The following is an 18,770-nucleotide window of genomic DNA, read 5'->3' as shown; positions in this document are numbered from 1 at the left end:
TGCACACTCACAGCCAGTTCACATGATCAAACAGCCCACCATGGCTTATTTAAGCCATGGTGGGCTGTGGCATGTCTGGGCACATGCAGGTGGCCATTTCGAATATTCAAGCTGCGGCTTGTCACATTATCCAAACCCAGACAGCAGGGGTTGTGCAAGGATTAAACAACCCTCACATAACTGTTCTAGGATTATGCGAGGGTTGTTTAATCTTTACACAACCCCTGCCACCTGGGTTCAGACGACGTGCTGAGCTGCGGAACATTCAAAAACCACCCGGCACATGCCAGCATGCGGTACGGTGGGCAGCAGTGATTGTATGAACTGGGCCACTGTGTTTTAAAAGGAACTTTTTGATTGGTGAACCATAGCGATAGGTTACCCTTTTTTAAGGAGAGGCTAGACAAGCAACAGGTAGACATTAGCTGTACTTGCCCCAGAACCACAGGTAAGATGCTCCTTAGGTTTCTTTTAATCTGAAATGGGCTCCGTTTGTTCTCTTGATTTTAGGCTAGAGAACACTGCCTGAAGATGCTGGAAGAAGCACTAAGCAGCAACCAGCAAGCAGCACCAACGAGATACGGGTAGGAAGTTATAATCCAGTTTGGGGGAAGACTCCCACAGGGTTCAATAGCACTCTTTTTTCTCTGCCCCACCAATGCCAGCAATGAGTGTATATGCAAGCAATACAAAGGACCATTGCATGGCATAAGAGACCTTTGTGCTCTTCCCATCTCCCTCATCCAGTCCTTCCTTCATGTGCCATCAGAACTACATATGCAAGCATCCCATTCCTGCAATAGCCCCTTGTGTTGTCTATGTGCATGCCTGTGCACTCAGGGTGATGGTGGTAGAAAACAGGGCAAATAGGGCTCCTAGACATGTAGGCACTGCACCCACACTGGATTGAGATGTATACAACTTATCCTAATGTTAGATATGACCAGTATTAGCCAAATGTATTGTTGTGGTCAGGGGCCGCAGTGGCTTAGTGGTTAAGACACTGAACTGCAGACGGGAAGGTCAGCAGGTCAGCAGTTCGAGACCCGAGTGCTGCGTGACAGAGTGAGCTCCCATCTTCAGTCCCAGCTCCTGCTAACCTAGCAGTTTGAAAGGAAGAAATTGCAAGTAGATAAATAGGTACTGCTTCGGCGGGAAAGGTAGCAGCGTTCCATGCACCTCGGTGTTCAGTCATGCCGGCCACATGACCACGGAAGCATCTTCGGACAGCGCTGGCTCTTCGGCTTAGAAACGGGGATGAGCACCGCACCCTAGAGTCAGACACGACTGTTTGGGGACACCTTTACGTTTTACCTTTTTATTGTTGTGGTCTGAAATGCTTCCTGTATTGCCAGTAATATAAATAAGATGTCAACAGTAGTATCTAGAGAAGGCCCTCTCTTACGTCCCACCATAATGTATGTCTCACACTGTTGGGACACAGAGGAAGCCCCCTCCAACTGATCCCAGTCCTCAGGCAGGTATATATAGGGAGGGGCACGCCCTCAAATATTGAGGTCCCAAGCTGCTTAGGACTTTAAATGTCATCACCAGCACCTTGAATTCTTTATGAGATGTTCTGGTCAACAGTCTAGCTGCCGCATTTTGCACTAGCTGCGACTTCCAAGTCATCTTCAAGGGCAGCCCCACATAAAGTGCATTGCAGTAGTCTAATTGGGAAGTTACCAGTGCATGCACTACTGTGGCTAGGTTATCCCCATTCAGGAAAGGCTGTAGCTGGTGGATCAACCGAAGCTGGCCCCAAGTACTCCAGGCCACAGAGTCCACCTGGGGCTCCAGTGACAGGACTGGATCTAGGAGTACCCCCAAGCTGCGCACCTGCTCTTTCAGGGAGAGTGCAACCCCATCCAGGACAGGTTGCTTACCCAATTCCTGGACTTGGGAACCACCAATCCACAGAGCTTCCGTCTTGTCAGGATTTCGCTTCACTTTATCAGCCATCATGCAGCCCATTACAGCCTCCTGGCACTGGTCCAGCACCTTCACCTCCCCAGCTGACTCTGATAACAAGGAGAAGTAGAGCTGAGCATCATCAGTGTCCTGGTGACATCCCATCCCAAAACTCCTAATGACCTCACCCGACAGCTTCATATAGATGTTGAACTGCATGGGGGTTAGAATAGAACCTTGTGGCACCCCACAGCTTAGTAGGCATTGGTAGAACAGGAATCCCCCAATACTACTGTCTGGAATTGGCCCTGCAGGTAGGAGCAGAGCCACTCTAACACAGTGCCCCCAACTCCCACCTTGCAGAGCCAATCCAGTAAGATACCATATATATCATTTTAACATCCCATATTTCCTTTTAGTAAATTATAGGAGGAGGAGAAACATTTCTTCTTTTATGGTTTTTGTTTTAGATTTTGTTGTTTCATTTTATCATTTTTGTTCCACATTTCTATTTTTGTTTTAAAGCTTCCCTGAGAAAGTTGCTTTGAATGGGAGGCTATAAGTAGCATAAATAAATAGGCATGCCATCACCATATTTTGAGCTATGGAAAAACTGATCATAACCTGTAGATCAGAACTTAACAGCAAGTTGCCTAGTTCAAGCTAAATGTCACACTTCAAGTTAAAACCCAAAATTAGTATGCTCTTAGCTTATTTTGACAATATGCTCATTTTGACAATATTAAGTCTCCAATACTTGTATTGAAGCCAAAATACGTATTTGTGCAGTCATTCCTGCATTACTGTGTAGACTTTTTTTAGTACAAGAATGTGTATATATTTAAAAATGAATCCCCCTACAGCTAGGCCTGTCTTCCTCTGATCCAAAGATTGCAATTCACTTTTGTTCCCACCAGGGGGTAGTAATATACTGTACAAATAATAATATTCAGAAACTATAGAGAAGTGCTGTAGAAGTACCTAAGCAATAGACTAGAAATATTCTAGAGAAAAAAGCATGTTCTTGGGCCCTTTGTCTTCTGTCCTACCTTCCAATCACAAAAAAATGTTACCCATGGTTACTGCATCCAGTACTCCTGCATCCAGATTTTAATGTTGGCGCTGCTGCTGAAGCCCTGATTCCATAGTAACAACCCTTAAAGGAAACGGTTGAGCACTTCTTCTGTCATTAGAGAAATACATCAAGCCACAGTTGATCAAATCGTGGGTGTGTTTCAGCTCAGATCCTCTAGCATGTGCTGTGGAAATGGAATATGAGGCTTTCCGGACGAGTAAGATGGCAAACCTGTACAAAGCAACTGTTCTAAAGAAGGTAAGAAACAGTTGGTGGTTCTAAGGGACAGAGTGGGCTTGGATTCTTCTCCTTGATGCCTTGACTATTTAAATTATGTGGCTCCACAAAGGAAAGTGGCTGCATATTTCCTGTGTGTGTCTAATGGAGAAACACTGCTTACTCCATCCTGTCTCCTTGTCTTCTTTGTTAAAAGAGTGTTTGTCTGTATGGATCCTTAGTTTCTGTGGGCTAGAACTCAACTAAGGATCAGGTGTATACTTTGAGGACACTTCCAGCAGTTTTTAGACAAGGCAACCCACTGACAAAATTTATTTTCTAAAGCGCAGTAGGTTTTTAAAAATTCTACAGCTTCCAAGCAATCCCATGTTGTAAGGCAAGCAATACCAGTGCCTCTAATTCATGGCTTTAAGTGGTATTTTTTAAAGTAGTATGGTTGAGGTGCTGAAAGGATCAGTGTGAAGAGGTTCAAAGGGTGGACTGGTGATGCTAAGGCATTCTAAGTATTTTTGAGACCTTCCAGGTGAATAAATCCAGTCTAAGAGTGGCTTTTGGTGTTATGGTGATGTGCATCACTCCACCAGCCAAATGCACAGTCACTTCTGCATTCATTTGGTAGTGCTTCTCATGTGCTTCTCCCTCTGTACAAGGACCTCAATCAGGGATAGCTTGCACTTCTGACCTTCAGAGTCAGTTGTTAAGCAAGTTCCCCTTCAGATATTGTGGAGAAATGTCACCAACTAAACGTTGAAATTATTGTGTATTCAGCTGCCGGTCCTTCTGTATAATGTCCAAAACCACTCTTCAGTGCAGATTAATATAGGTGGCTTGGGACTTGGGAATTTGAAGGACCTCTACCTTCTACCTGAACCTACCTTAAGTTTGGAGGCTCTTCTCCGGGTGTCCCATCATCAGAGGTTAGGTGAAAACAGTTGACCAAACAGAGGGCCTTTTCAGTAGTTTTTCCCAATTATGGAATGCTCTCCCTAGTGCTGCCTGCACATAACTTGTTAAGGTTTACAGCCAGGCTAAGACATTCCTATTTGACCCAGCAATTGTATATAATTATATCTATTTATTTTTATTTATTTAATATTAACATGTGTATATCACCTTATCTGATAAAAAGTCATCAAGGTGGTTGTTGTTGTTCAGTCGTTCAGTCGTGTCCGACTATTCGTGACCCCATGGACCATAGCACGCCAGGCCTTCCTGTCCTGCACTCTCTCCCGAAGCGTGCTCAAGTCCATATTCATTGCATCAGTGATGCTATCTAGCCATCTCATCCTCTGCCGTCCCCTTCTCCTTTTGCCCTCGGTCTTTCCCAGCGTCAGGGTCTTTTCCAGAGAGTTTTCTCTTCGCATTAGGTGGCCAAAATATTGGAGCTTCAGCTTCAGTCTCTGTCCTTCCAATGAGCACTCAGGGTTGATTTTCTTTAGGATGGATTGATTTGACCTCCTTGCAGTCCAGGGGACTCGTAAGAGTCTTCTCCAGCACCACAGTTTGAAAGCATCAATTCTTCGGCGCTCAGCCTTCCTTATAGTCCAGCTCTCACGGCCATACGTTACTACTGGGAAAACCATAGCTTTGATTAGACGGACCTTTGTCGGCAAGGTGATGTCTCTGCTTCTTACTATGCTGTCTAGGTTTGCCATAGCTTTCCTCCCAAGGAGCAAGCATCTTTTAATTTCATGGCTACAGTCACCGTCTGCGGTGATCTTGGAGCCCAAGAAAATAAAATCTGTCACTGCTTCCATTTCTTCCCCTTCCATATGCCAGGAAGTGATGGGGCCACATGCCATGATCTTAGTTTTTTTAATGTTGAGTTTCAAACCAGCTTTTGCACTCTCCTCTTTCACCCTCAACAAGAGGCTCTTTAGATCCTCTTCACTTTCTGCCATTAATCAAGGTGGTATATAACAATTTAAAACAATTGTAGCTGCTGTTTTATGGATTTTATACTGTTCAGCTATTATGTGTTTTAAATTATTTTATTCCCATTTGCAAACTACTTTGGAAATGCATTTAAAAGTGGGATACAACTTTTTGAATGAATATTGGAAAAATATTCCCCTTAGTGGCTTTGACAGAATAGTTGGGGGAGGGGGGGAATCTATCCCCTTTTGAGGGAAGAAAGAAACTAGGTGTGCAAGTAAGAGGTGAGCAGCTGAAGTAAGTAACACAAGTTAATCCAAGTAAGACTTTATGAGAATGTGCTCTAATAATCAGGAGCGGTGATCTTTATTAATTAATTTGGAAAATAAGAATATAATTTCTGAACACTTACTTACATGGGGCTGCTATTTGTACTGCTGTTGTTGCAAAAATGCTGTCTAAAAGTACATGTACATTTCTACATAAAGGTAACAGAAATTAATAAAGCTTCCAAAGATGGGGAACTCTATTCCATCCTTTCCTTGGGAGTTCAGGGTAGTCCCAAGCTGAAAGCTGAACCAACTGCAACAGCTGATGATGAGTTCTTCCAAGCATCCAAAGTGAATACGGTAAGTACAGGCAGACACTTTTTGAACCTTAAATATTGATTTCTAATGGTTTATAATAAAGAACTTGCAACAACAACCGTTGTCCTGGTGCCTATGAGATTTTATTCCTGTAATTCCTTCTTACATGGGCACCCACTAGTTCTTTTTCTTTTCCCTTATTGCTTCTACCTATAAATGCTTTCCATATAGGAAAAACATGACATATAAAGTGATACACAGCTTAAATCAAACTTATGTTTGGATGGACTAAGTGTTGGTTTCAAGTTTTGAAAGGGGTAAGGCGATAGGCAAAAACAGGAGTCCTAGTCATTTAGCTATCTCTCATCTCTTTCTAATGTAGTTCAAACCCAAGAGGGTAGGCATTGGATTTCGAAAGATATCTGGGCTATTCCAGTCTGCTTCAGAAGTTCTGGCTGCCAAAGAAGAAGATGAAGTTAATCCTGTGAAAGAGATTAGCCCAAACTGGAAGGGAGACTATAGCTGTAACCCTGAGCCTGTGAACATTGAGCACACACTTGAGAACAAGGTGAAAGTGACCAAAGAAGTCTGCAAAAATGCTGGTGAAGACCCTGAGAAGAAGGGACAGCACAGCACTTCCGATGCTATAGCCTCCTTTGAAGTTAGTCCCACCAAGAAGGGCAAAGTTACTAAGAAGCAGCTGCTGCTGGCAGAAGCAGCTAAGAAAGAATCTCAGAACATTGTCAAATTCTTCTCTGTCTCTAAAGTAGGATCTAAGGCCTTGGCTTCAGAGCATGACATTGCAGAAGAGGAAAACAGTTATGTTAGTGAACTACCTCAGTTCCTGCAGGAGGAGAAAGCAGGATCTTGGGAAACTGAAATTTTCTCCAAGGAAGAAATAGCTAGCTTATCCCAGATAGAAGAGCAGGAATCTGAGAAAACAGAAGGAGGTCTGAATTTGAGAGGTCATAACTCAGGAATAGAATCCTCATGTTCAGGACCAACCACTGGAAAACCAAGGTAAGAGCTATTTTTCCTTGCCTCCCTTTGGTAAGAGGTTAGGAGGGAGTGTATAGGCTGTTGAAGAAAGACAGAAGTATTCGTAAGCTGCTCATCGACTGTCATGTTTGATGCTCCAATGGCTCATAAGAAGAGCCATGCTGGATCAGACCAAAGGTCTGTCTAGTCCAGCATGCTGTTCCCATAGTAGCCAACCAGTGGCCCACATTCAGGACATGAGGGAAAGAGCACCCTCCTGCTCATGTTTCCCATCAACTGGTATTCAGAGTCAGTAATGCGGGATTGCAAATGTCCATGGAACGGTTTTCTGAAACAAAGTTTTGGAGACGCTTTTTCAGTGCTTAATTTTTTGTGGAAAATTTTCCATTCTTAATTATCCCCAATGTGGAATTTGCTTTTTGCACAGCATCCACACACTGGGTCTACATTTTTATTTTGCTATCCACCACAGCCTTAAGCTCCCTTTCCTGGTTAGTCATTGCCAGCTGAGACCTCATCAGGGTATATGCGAAGCTAGAATTTTTTGCCCAATGTGCATCATTTTAGGCTTGTTTACACTGAATGTCATTTGCCATTTTATATCCATTCCCCCAGTTTGGAGAGAACCTTTTAGAGCCCTTCACTGTCCCTTTATGGAGCTCCAGTTGGAACTTCGATCTCAGAAGGTGCCTCCACTTTCCCTTTTTCTCCCCACGCTACAGTCTAGCCTATTCAGCAAGGTCCCCCAATCCTCTAGGTAGAATTTTCAGAGGGCCAGAAGGGCTGCCATGTGGAGGACTGGGCAGGAAAGTGTGCTTCCACCAGCCCAGTTGCATGCGATTAAACCTGGATCCAACGCAATGAATTTAAGCCATCCTTGTACAAAATATCTGATTATTCCTTTCCCCAACAGCAAGAAACCTTTGGTTGAAGACGAAATGGTGAACAGTTGTGGAAACCATAATGAAAAGAGACCGGGGTCAGCTCAGGTGAGAGATGGTTGTTGGAAGGCAATGGCAAACCACCCCGCTACAGTCTGCCATGAAAATGCCAGCGCAAGCAGCATCCCTCTAGGAGACAGCAATGACTCGGTGCTTGCACAGGAGGAACCTTTCCTTTTTTAGTTTTACTAAAATATTCTTTAGTGCATTGAGCAGGGGGTTGGACTCGATGGCCTTGTAGGCCCCTTCCAACCCTACTCTTCTATGATTCTATGATTCTCTCTCACATACAAACATGCACAATTTGCAGAACACATTTTGCAGAAACTTACTGGAGGCAAATTCCATGAGACTAGCCATGTTAGTCTGCTGTTGGAGAATAACCATGGTTTGTTGTTGGGTTAAAACTCTGGGTTGTTTCTCCCCCAACAACCCAGAGTTCTGGGTTTGCATGTCATGGACCACAGTCCAGGAACAGGGCATTCCTGGGTTGTTCACAAAAGCAGAAACAAAGCTGAAATGACGAGCGGTCAGGAGGCAGAACGCTCACTCGCTCCCCATCCCCCCAACTACCCATAGTTTAAACAACTCATCATGGGTCATTACATCTAGATGGGGTCAATGAGTGCTCAAGGTGATTTACAATAAATCATGAACACAATAAAATGCAAAATATTCAAGCAAAACTAAAACAAAACTGATAAAATAAAAATAAAAAGGGAACCTTCCAAAATCAAAGAGCAGTCTTAAAGGCATGGTAGATGAATATAGTTTTTACCAGCCATCTAAAGTCCAGTAACAAATGATGTTACCATTCTCTGTATTACCATTTTTAGCATATGATTTGTTTCCATTGATCTTCCTTGCCTAAAGACTTACCTATTTGGCCTATGTAAATAGCAGAAGGACATAGTTGGCAGATGATTATATATTGCATTAAAAGATGAATGGGCAGGTGAATGAGCCCTTGATGGTATGGCTGCTTTTGTTTGTTCCCGTGACAGTGTTGTTTGAGAAGAGGTCAGTGTTGTCACCAGAGTTCATAGTGATGGTTAATTCCTGGGTCTGTATAACCATTTGATCCATTGTTGTTGGCCTCAGATTGGGTGGAGGGGGCTGTCTGTAAGCAACGGTAAACCTTTCACTGTAGATGACAGCCAGTGGTATTCTGTTACTGTGATAGACCTGTCCTGTAGTATTGATCTGCTTCTTCACTGAATGTAATTTTAAGAATGCATGATTAAAGGCAGCCGCCGGCATGATCACATCACTCCAGTGCTGAAAGAGTTGTGCTGGTTACCAGTTGTTTTCCGGGCCAAATTTAAGGTGTTGGTGTTGACCTTTAAAACCCTATATGGTTTCGGTCCAGCCTATCTCAAGGAGCGCCTCCAGCAACACCAGACAGGCTGCTTAACAAGATCAGCCTCAGATGGCCTTCTCTCTGTCCCATCAGCCAGGACAGCTAGGCTGGTAAGACAAGGGAGAGGGCCTTCTCTGTGGTGGCCCCCACTCTGTGGAACTTCCTCCCTAGGGAACTCCACCATGCCCCTTCTTTAACGAGCTTTCGCCATGCACTGAAAACTTGGTTATTCAGGCAGGCATTTGGGGTGAGTTAGGGTATTTTTAAATAATGTTTTAATGTATAATTTTACTGTTTTAAATTGTACTGTTGTACATCACCCAGAGTGGCTGGGTGACCGGCCAGATGGGCGATTAAGAAATTTAATAAATAAATAAAAATAAAATGCATGATCTAAGTCCTGCTGATGTTTGTCTCTGTCCAGAGGGCTAGAGCTAATGCAGTTATATGGTAAGGCTTTAGAGACAATGGATCTTGTGGTGTTCTTTGGATGGTAGGAAAAAGCATTAGTTATGTATAGCAGTCAGTTGGCTTTAGTATAAGGTGTATATGACCCCACCCATAGTTGCATGGTGGTGACAAGAAAGTGAAACTACTTCATAGTGTGATCCAGACTTAGGAATAATCAAATCGTGTGTACAAGGATGACTTAAATCCAATATATTAAGGATTTTCAAGAGAAATAGAAATACAAGCCATTTCTAAAATGGCACAGTCAGGTTTTTCAATAGGTGGCTCATGAAAAAGTCAGATCCCATGATTTCAGTAACTGACAAATTCTATAACCGTTTCGGCAGTAGTCAGATTTCCTAGCTTCTAGGGATCTGTACGATGCTAGTAATAATTGACATTCTAGTAGAATTTCTCAAGGATCTCCTTCCCTTTGCCCAGATGATGAAGATGTCATTGATGTATCTCACATAGAGAGGCACTTGGGTAGATGCAGAGCAGTTTGCCTGTTAACCCTTTCTCATGTTCCTCTCCATATAATTTGGGCCCAAAGCTGTAGTGTATGTAGTGCAGTGTAGTGTAGCAACTTCTTGAGCCTTATACTTGCAATAAATAGTTCCCACTCTCACCCTTCTTAATCTTTACAAAGCTCTGTCCTAGGGAAAGGGCTCATTACCTCAGAACACTTTCCCATTATAAAGGATATACCAGTGAGGTTTTCCCAAAATAAATTAATCACTGAGTTTTTTTACAATTTCCAAGCCATTCTAGGCTGCTTAGGTTTAGCTACATGACGTTTCTTTCATGAGCCTGTGTTCCTCTGTTGTTCTCTCCCAAGGACCTGGAGAGCCCTGCCGAAAAGAAGCTGCGGATGATGGCTGAGTCTCCCATCTCATTGCAGTCAGATGGGAAATCTGGTGGGCTAATGAAAAAGAAAGTCACTTTCGATCCAAACTTGTCACAGGTTGATAAAGAAGGAACTAACAAAACCATCCAGCCAACTACAAAGGCATTATCACTTAAGGAAACAGCCGATATTGTTGTAAAATACTTGACCCCTTTCTACAAAAGTGGCAAATTTGCTTCCAAGGTGGGTTATGAGCTACATCTTTTTTTTCTTTTGAAATGGAGGCTAGAAATACTGTTACCTACCAGATTTCAAGGACAGCATGGAAAGACCATTTCCACAATATTGGCCAGTGTATTGGGCTCCTTGTAGGGTGAGGGTGGACCATGGCTGGAAAGAACAAAGTATACTGTCGTTCCCCATAGCTGCACTCCAGTGAGCTTAATTTAGATAATTTAGTGTATTTCATCCCCATTGGGGGTTGGACTCGATGGTTCTTATAGGCCCCTTCCAACCCTACTATTCTATGATTCTATGATTCACTTAGGAAATAAGCATGTTTGTCAGCAGTACCTTAGGATTCTGATGCATACACCAACCTTTGCTCCCTTGTCACTTTCAGACTGTTTCCAGAAGGTCCTGGAGGCGAAAGCATTGGTAGATATTTGGGCTCTGACCTGGTCTCCTGTTTGATCTGTTCTTCTGAACTCATTTATAGGCAGCCGTGCATTTGATGCAAAGCAATGACATTACTCCAGCTGCCCTGATCTGTTGTCCGTTATTTGCCTTTTTAGCAAGCACTTACCTTGCTGCTGGATCCTAAAGTCACTATTCTGACAATGACAGAGGGCTGCAGGATATTCCACAAAGGCCTCTTTGACTTGGCCTTCAAGAGCTAGATGAGCAGCATCAGAATAACATACTGGTGGGAGAGCAACACACTTATTCCTTGTTCATTTTCATTTAAAATTTGCCAATTCCTCACATGGTATTGAGGTAGTCCTAAGGTGCCCCGGGGAGCATATTTGGCTACATGTTGCACAAACACACAACAATCGCGTATCAGTGAGGGATAGAATTCCAGTGTGCTCATTCTATTTTTTTGCCCCTAACTGGCAGGATCTGTTTAAGGGGTTTGCCCGGCACCTCTCCCACTTGTTGGCTGCAGACAAGACTCCTCTCCGCAAGACAGGTGAGTTGTCAGCTGATGGATGGGGCGGAGTGTCCTCTGCCACTTGGTATGAGATCTGTCTAGTACAAAATCTATTGACCGGTACAAAACCCTGGTTTTCAGTTATTTGAGTGGGGGTTAAAGGTTTCTAGTACTTGTGGTTAAAAAAAATGTTTGAAAATGGTGTCTATAAGATGTAGAAATTGGAACAGTTGTGTGTAGAGTTTTCATCAGTCATAGACTAGTTTGTGCATATCTTTCTTCCCCACCTCATAGTTCTCATTCCTTAGTTGGCATGCTGGGGTAGCATGGTATCTCCTTTGTGCTGCATTTTTCAGCACTGCCATGTTCTCTTCTCCAATACTCCCATGTTCTGCAAACAGCATTTGCCGCTGGAAAGTTTTCAGTGTCCAAAACAGTTGTGTAAATATGCACAATTAACATTTGTAACAAGTTAAGTAATTTGTATGTGTGCACAGTGGGCAGGGGGCTTAGTGCAGATCCTTCCCCTTTTAGACCGGCTGGTAGCTCTGGGACCAGGTTAGATGATACTGTTAGCTGTAGCGATAAGCGTAGTTAGATACCATTGCCATGTGTATTATTCTTTCTGTTTGCAGTGAAAGAAGAAGCACAGAGACTAATCAAGGTGTTTTTCAAAATCCGGGACAAGTGTGAAAATGAGACAGACTGGCAGGAGCTAACCAGCTTGGAAACATGACACATAAAATGCACAAATTCTCTCTGCTTCTTGTGGCTGCTGGACCCAAGTCGCTAGAGGCTTCATTGTAGCTATGCTTTGTGACAATATAATAGGAGTACTGGGTGGGGCTCAGCAGTGAACACCCTGAGAAAAAGGCCTTTGGTGACTTCATCTGCACAACAGACGTTCTCTGTCTTGAGACAGGGCTCTTACAGCCCTGTTAGGTGTCTGTGATGCAATCCTCTTTGTTTCGTTTAGCAAATACAAAGGGACTGGAGCTGACTATTTCGCTAGGAATCCTTCTGCTACTCAAGATTCTCCCACCCCCCATCTTTTAATAGGGATTTTACCAGCAGCAGCCTTAAACAGCAGGAATGCGCACACATTACTCAAGGTCTCTGTGCTGTGGGAGTGAGTTGTTATTGGCTACAGTTACTTTGGAGAAAACTATCTAGTTTGACATTGGGAGACTGGAAGAGTTGTTTTAGCCAGGTCCCTTTTTGATTTTTGTTGTTTTAAGATGTTGACATTTTCCTTTTATTCTGAAAAGTGTCCTCTTGCACTATAATAAAAACATAAACTCCCGCACACTGCAACAAGAATGAGAGGTGCTGGCAGGAACAGCACTCTGACAGAATCTTCTACACTGTTGGTAATACAGTGTAGATTAAAGTATATTCAGGGCATAAGATAGCATGAAAACCAAGTATAGCAGCACCCAGGTAGCTTCTTCTTTAAAATAGAGAAAAGCTGCTTCAGCAGGAGGTGATTTGGCTTTATGCAGTATGTGGGAGGGTTGTTGGTGCTTGATCCTACCCCTACCTGCTGCTTTATTTCTCCAAATTGCCACTCCAACTACTCTGCCCTGGCATGAGATTTCACGTGCATGTTTTCTGGCCTCCATCCTCTGCTTGTGCCCATCAGGTTTCTGTTACATGCATTTGTATGTAACATTTTAGTCAAGCCCTGAGAATTTATTTTTAAGGAGAAAATGGTAAGTTTTTCTTCTGTGTCTCCATAGCTGGATGGCATGCCCTTATTTATAGGAGCAGGAATAATCAGACCCTTTCATTTAGAAATTCCATTATCTAATTCAACGTATCCAGCTAGGAGGAGTTTTACCTTTCTGTGAAACCTCAGGAATATAGGCCATGGGCTAACTCCCACCCCTCTCCAAAGTTTCTATCGTTGGTTACCAATATAGATTCTCTTTTTGTGCACCAAATGGCTGTGTCTAAGTGGTGATAAGGTATTTAAAGATGCAATCGCACCTCTCTCTGATCTGTTTGCATGAACCACTGCAGCTGCAAATTTCAGGGCCTAATACAACTTTAAGGAGAATTGCCATGGCAATGTTGTTATACATTGTTATGTAATACTGTATTATTACTTTGCATTGCATTGCATTTTTGTGTGTGTATGGAATAAGCCCAAATGATCTGAGCCCTTACATACGTTATTACTGACATGTGATTTCAGTGGGTTCTTCTATGGCTGCTTCACAGGTTGCGTGATGGCAAGCACACATTTTGATGTATTGCAGGAGCTATGGCCTGGCACTGGACCCTTAGCATTTGTACCTGCATAAACATGTGTGGCTGCATATACAGAGTTAGGTTTTTAAGTGTATATGTAAGATGTTCTCCAAGTGCCCCTTAAAAACAACATGGGAAGCAGCCCCTTGTATTAGCTGCTACAGTATTTCCCATTGAGGTGCTAAAGGACTACCTTTCCAATAGCATGGATAAGCAAGCCAGAGGTGAGTCTGTTATACAAAGTCCTTGGCATGGAGGTGAACTTCTGTGCCTGTAAACCCCTGCAGCAATTAATGGTGAGATTGCTGCAAATAACTAAATATATCTAGAGGAGCTGGTGCTGCTGTGTTTTCCCCTGGGGGCCTTGGCTTTTTGATTCTGTCCTGAAGTGGCTTCTTTCTGTATCAGGCAACTTCGGCAGGAAAGAGTGAAACTAGCTGCCAAGTAACTTTTGCTTTGGGGGCAAGGGGCTTGGAGTTGCCTTGAAAATGCGCCTTCTTCTCCACCTCACTATGCTAGCATGGGCAAATTCCGTTACCAGTTGGCAGTGACACAAATTCTGAAACAACTGTGTATTTGAAAGAGTTAAATAGTTTTACTCAATTAACTCTTTTCTTAAGTGAGTACTAAAAGCCATATTGCTGCATTGTAACAACCAATGTGATCCTAATTGGCCACTCAGCATTGTCGCAAAATTACCCACAGGCTGTGGAGAAGATGCTACTTTATTTTTATATAGCTGGAATTGGGCATAGGGGGTTGAATCCAGACTCAGCCATACAGTGCATCCACTGTAATCAATGGAACTTCAGTCATGACTAACTACAGTCCTGTTGATTTCAGTGGGTTTACTTTAAGTATAACTAAGTCTGGATCCAACCCAGGCTGTAGATTCCCTACATGCAATAGTGATTTTTACAATTATTTTTTTGACTGGTGCCTTAGCTCTATCCCTAGAACACCCACTGAACTTTCTGGTATTGGGAGCTCATAGACAAAAGTGGAATTAGGGAAGGGGTTTTCTAAATAGCTTCTATTTGGGAATTAGGCTTTATTACTAAAACGGTACATTGCACGCTGCTAATAAAATGAATGTTGAAGGTTACAGCGGCTGCTGTCATTATTCTTGAGGGTAGGCGTTATCTGCAAGGGCAAGGTAAGTCAAGTCAGTGGCTCCTTGTGTGGTTTCAGAAAAGTAGTCTGTATCACTGAATTACTAACAATCTAATGTTATGCAGAGTTAAGTGCTCTTCAGATTAATAAAATAAATGTGGTTATAGGTACTTACATCTAAATAGAATTTATATTTAATTTTATTTTAAGAATTTATACTCCCTTATCTTGCAAGCAAGTCAAAGGAGCTAAAAAAAAGTAAACACTTTAAAACAAACAGCAAATTAAGCACTGCAACGCAAATACCAATAGTACAGAAACAGTTGAAATTAATAAAAAGGGAAGAGGGGAAAGCATGAGCACAATAAATCAAGTCACCCAGCACCAAAGACCAACATTTTTACCAAATGATGAAAAGTAAGCATAAGGGGACTAGCTTCCCTCAGAAGAGAATTCCAGGAGATAGATACTGTCACTGAAAAGGCCATCTCACATGGTCACACACAGCAATACCTCAGCTGTAGAGTGGAGAGAGCAGGAAGGAAAACATACAAGAGGGTGGCCTTTAAGGTACCTAGGTTCTAAGCCATTTAGGCATTATATGTAAGAACTAGCAGCTTGAATTGAGACTGGATACAAACAGCTCGCCAGTGCAAATCACATAGGATGGAGTTGTACTCCCTGTCTATATATCCCATCCCAGACAATATTCTGGGGCTGTATGTTGGACTACTTATTATTTATTGGTTTTATTAATAATTAGTATTTATTTATTATGGTCCATGGGGTCACGAAGGGTCAGACACGACTTAACGACTGAACAACAACAACAACAACTTATTTATTATTAACATTTATATATTGCCTTATCTGATAAAAAGCCATCAAGGTTGTATACAACAATTTAAAACAAACAAACAAAAAGAACATTAAAAACAATAAAAACATTAAAACTAAACATGTTAAAAGGCTAAATTGAAAATATGTGTCTTCACACCCTTTCTCAAGGCCAACAGAGCAGCACTGGCTCAAAGTGCACCCTTGAGTTGGAATCTTGAGTCTGAAAAGGAAGTGCATTCCCATCCAATACAGGCTATACACCTAATCCTTGATTAGTTGATCATCCACTCTCCATCAGTACTTAGGTCTTACTTGGATTAAGTTTCATTTTGTTCTCCCACATCCGGGCCTTTGCTGTCATCAAACAATGTTTCAGAGTTTCCGTTGCCTCTATGTTCTGATGAAATTGAGATACCTGGGTATCATCAGCAAACTGCTGACTCCTCAGTTCAAATCTCCAAATGACTTCACCTAGTGGTTTCATATAGATATTGAAATGCATATGGGATAAGATGGATTGTTGTAGCCCTTAGGTCAAGAGGTTGAGCAATAGTCCTCCAACACCACCTTCTGAGACATACCACTAAGGAAGAACCAGATCCACCTCAATATAGTACCTATATGAGCTACATCCCTGTGAGATGGCCCAGAAGGATATCAAGCTTAATATTACTGAATGTCCTTGAAAGGTCCAGATGAATTAATAGGATTGCACACTCTCTGTCCACCAACACTCTCTGAAATTTTAACTTACCTGTAAATCAGTGGAAGTTACATTATGCAGACGTTTTTCAGATCAGCATGAAAATCCATTCAAAGCTTAAAAAACATTCATTGGCAGGCTTAATTTTTTTTATCAGAGTGCTATGTAATCCTTTTGCATAGATAACTAATTATATAGATGAGTAACTGCTTCAGAATAAGAAGCTCACATAACCTCATTTGAATTTACAAAGGCATCAAAAATCCTGCTGGGACGGGACACATTTTAAATCCCTTGAATTTCAAGAAGCCCGAATGATCTAATTGGCAGGACTAGGCTATGTACCAGTGAAGAGCAGCATTCATCTATAACCTACTTGTATGTCCATGCTGAAGACTCTATGCAACCAAGAAGTCCCTAGATAGTCTCCAGTTTGCATACGTTTCGTTTTAGATTGCATTCTGCAGTAGTTGCATCTTAACTCCTAAAGTTAAAGGTAAAATGCAGGTGAATGATTGTTTACTGTATTCTTCGTTGTGTTTCACTTTTCATAAATATTGCTGTTGTCAGAATAATTAAGTACTACAGTTTCACTACTATTTATTTCAGAAAATGTCTATACCACTTTTCATTTTCTAAAAGAAAATCTCAAAGTGATTCACAAGATAAAATAATGATAAATTACCATATAACCAATCAATAAAACAGCAGTAAAACAACAGAACATTAATTAAAATAGCCATGTGTATCTGGTATGGCTAACTGCTAATAGTCAGAAAAACACCCAGGCAAAAAATGTGTCTTAAGTTGTCAGCAGAAACACTCCACACTAGAAGCCTCCTAATCTCAATGGAGAGATCATTCTACATGGTGGACACCACAACAGAAAAGACCCTCCTCCACACCACAGCCAAATATCAGCAGGCCACAGTACAGTAAGCAAAGCGTCTCCTTCAGGACGTAGCGTCCACACCGGGGTGGCCTATACAGGGGAGGGCAGTCTCTCAGATAACCTGTTCCTGAGCTGTTTAGGCCTTATAAACCAGCAGTAACACTTTGAACATGGCTTGGTAGCTAATTGGCAGTCAATGTAGAGCTTTCAGCACAGGAATCACGTGTGTAGTAGGAAGCTCCACTGACCAACAAAGCCTTTGCATTCTGCACTAGTTGCAGCTTCCAAACCAATCTCAAAGACAGCCCCACATAGTGCATTATGATAATCCAATCCTGAGGTTACCGATGCGTGGATCCCTGTGGCAGGCTGTCCCTGTCCAGGAATGGTCAGAGCTCTCATATGAGTGTTGGCTGGTAATAGGTGCTTGTGAAGGTTTGAGGCCTACAGAGGCAAAGGAAAAAAAGCTCAGGCCTAGAGGTCTGTTGGGAGGGGGTAACCCTGAAAGGACTAGTTTCATTTCTCTTAGATTAGTGTCAGTTTCATTTCTCCACTTGAGTTTAATTTCTTCAGGTCTGAAGCGGTACTTTCAGTTTTGAGGGAGAAGGGTATATAAAGAGAGGGAGAGAGTCAGTTAGAGTCAGAACAAACCAAGCTGCAGCCAGAGCAAGAGTGAGACAGTCAAGACTGAAGTGAGAGCAGAGTCTGAAGAGTGAGCAGGAAGAGGCAGCCTAGGCGTCTAGGACAGCTAGGGTAAAGGAACTTGCATTTTGCAAATTTTCTTTTAATGCCTTTTTGTATCATTCAGCTGTAGTGTGTAAATACCTTTAGTTGTGATTTGCTAGCTTTAAATGTACCAGTAAACTGTTGTGGTTAAACCCTGTGTCTAGAGCATCAGTCACCCCATGCCTGCAGCCTAAACCCCACATTACTGGGAAGGGGAAGTTTAGAAGAAGGAAGGTGGGATTCTTAAGGAGGCAAAAGATCCTTAAATAGTTGCTCAGAGCGTCCAGGTCATAGGTGGAACCTTGACAGTGCTCTTTGCCAGTGAGGCTGCTTGGGTCTCGAGTAACAGAGAGTAATCCAAGCGCACCCCCAGACCACACACCTGTCCTTGTAAAGGGAGTGCAATCCCACCTGGGACAGGTAAATTACCCAGCTCCTGGACCCGGGAACCACCTGCCTACAGAATCTCTCTCTTACCAGGATTCAATTGTGACACATTGGCCCTTACCCAGCCCACCGCTGCAGCCAGGCACCAGTCCAGCTCATGCATAGCCACCCCTGACTCAGATGTACTGATGACACCTTGCCCCAAACCCCTTAATGACTGCACCCAATCATCCCATATAGATGTTAAAATGCATTGGTGACAAGATTGCCAAGGGGCTGAGGCATAGCTCCCATCCCCACCCCCACTGCTGTTCTCTGGAACCAATGTGCAGGTAGGAATGGAATCACTATAATACAGTGCTCCCTACTCCAGTCTCATGGAGCTGGTCTAGTAAAATACGATGGTTGATGTTATCAAAAG

At 42.7% G+C, this 18,770-nt stretch overlaps 1 protein-coding gene across 11 annotated transcripts in view; it reads left to right on the top strand.

The window, feature by feature from the left end:
• RECQL5 (RecQ like helicase 5) overlaps positions 1–14,793 on the top strand; it is a 77,764-nt gene extending 62,971 nt beyond the window's left edge. For 8 of the 11 annotated variants that reach the window (XM_084838090.1, XM_084838093.1, XM_084838091.1 and 5 more), the window contains 8 exons: positions 511–584; positions 3,151–3,244; positions 5,587–5,727; positions 6,068–6,705; positions 7,598–7,673; positions 10,274–10,525; positions 11,402–11,474; positions 12,071–14,793. In XM_084838090.1, coding sequence (XP_084694216.1) covers positions 511–584; positions 3,151–3,244; positions 5,587–5,727; positions 6,068–6,705; positions 7,598–7,673; positions 10,274–10,525; positions 11,402–11,474; positions 12,071–12,171 — 1,449 coding nt within the window. In that variant the 3' untranslated portion in view covers positions 12,172–14,793. Of the gene's footprint in view, positions 1–510; positions 585–3,150; positions 3,245–5,586; positions 5,728–6,067; positions 6,706–7,597; positions 7,674–10,273; positions 10,526–10,904; positions 11,208–11,401; positions 11,475–12,070 lie in introns of those variants that run through there. The other 3 variants (XM_084838094.1, XM_084838097.1, XM_084838095.1) reach the window with 2 other exon arrangements.
• The last annotated feature ends 3,977 nt before the right edge of the window (positions 14,794–18,770 follow it).

This window comes from Heloderma suspectum, chromosome 2 (genome assembly GCF_057233095.1).
Source record: "Heloderma suspectum isolate Gila_16-S chromosome 2, 16-S_ref, whole genome shotgun sequence".
NCBI lineage: Eukaryota > Metazoa > Chordata > Lepidosauria > Squamata > Helodermatidae > Heloderma > Heloderma suspectum.
This window is presented reverse-complemented; position numbering and strand designations above follow the sequence as displayed.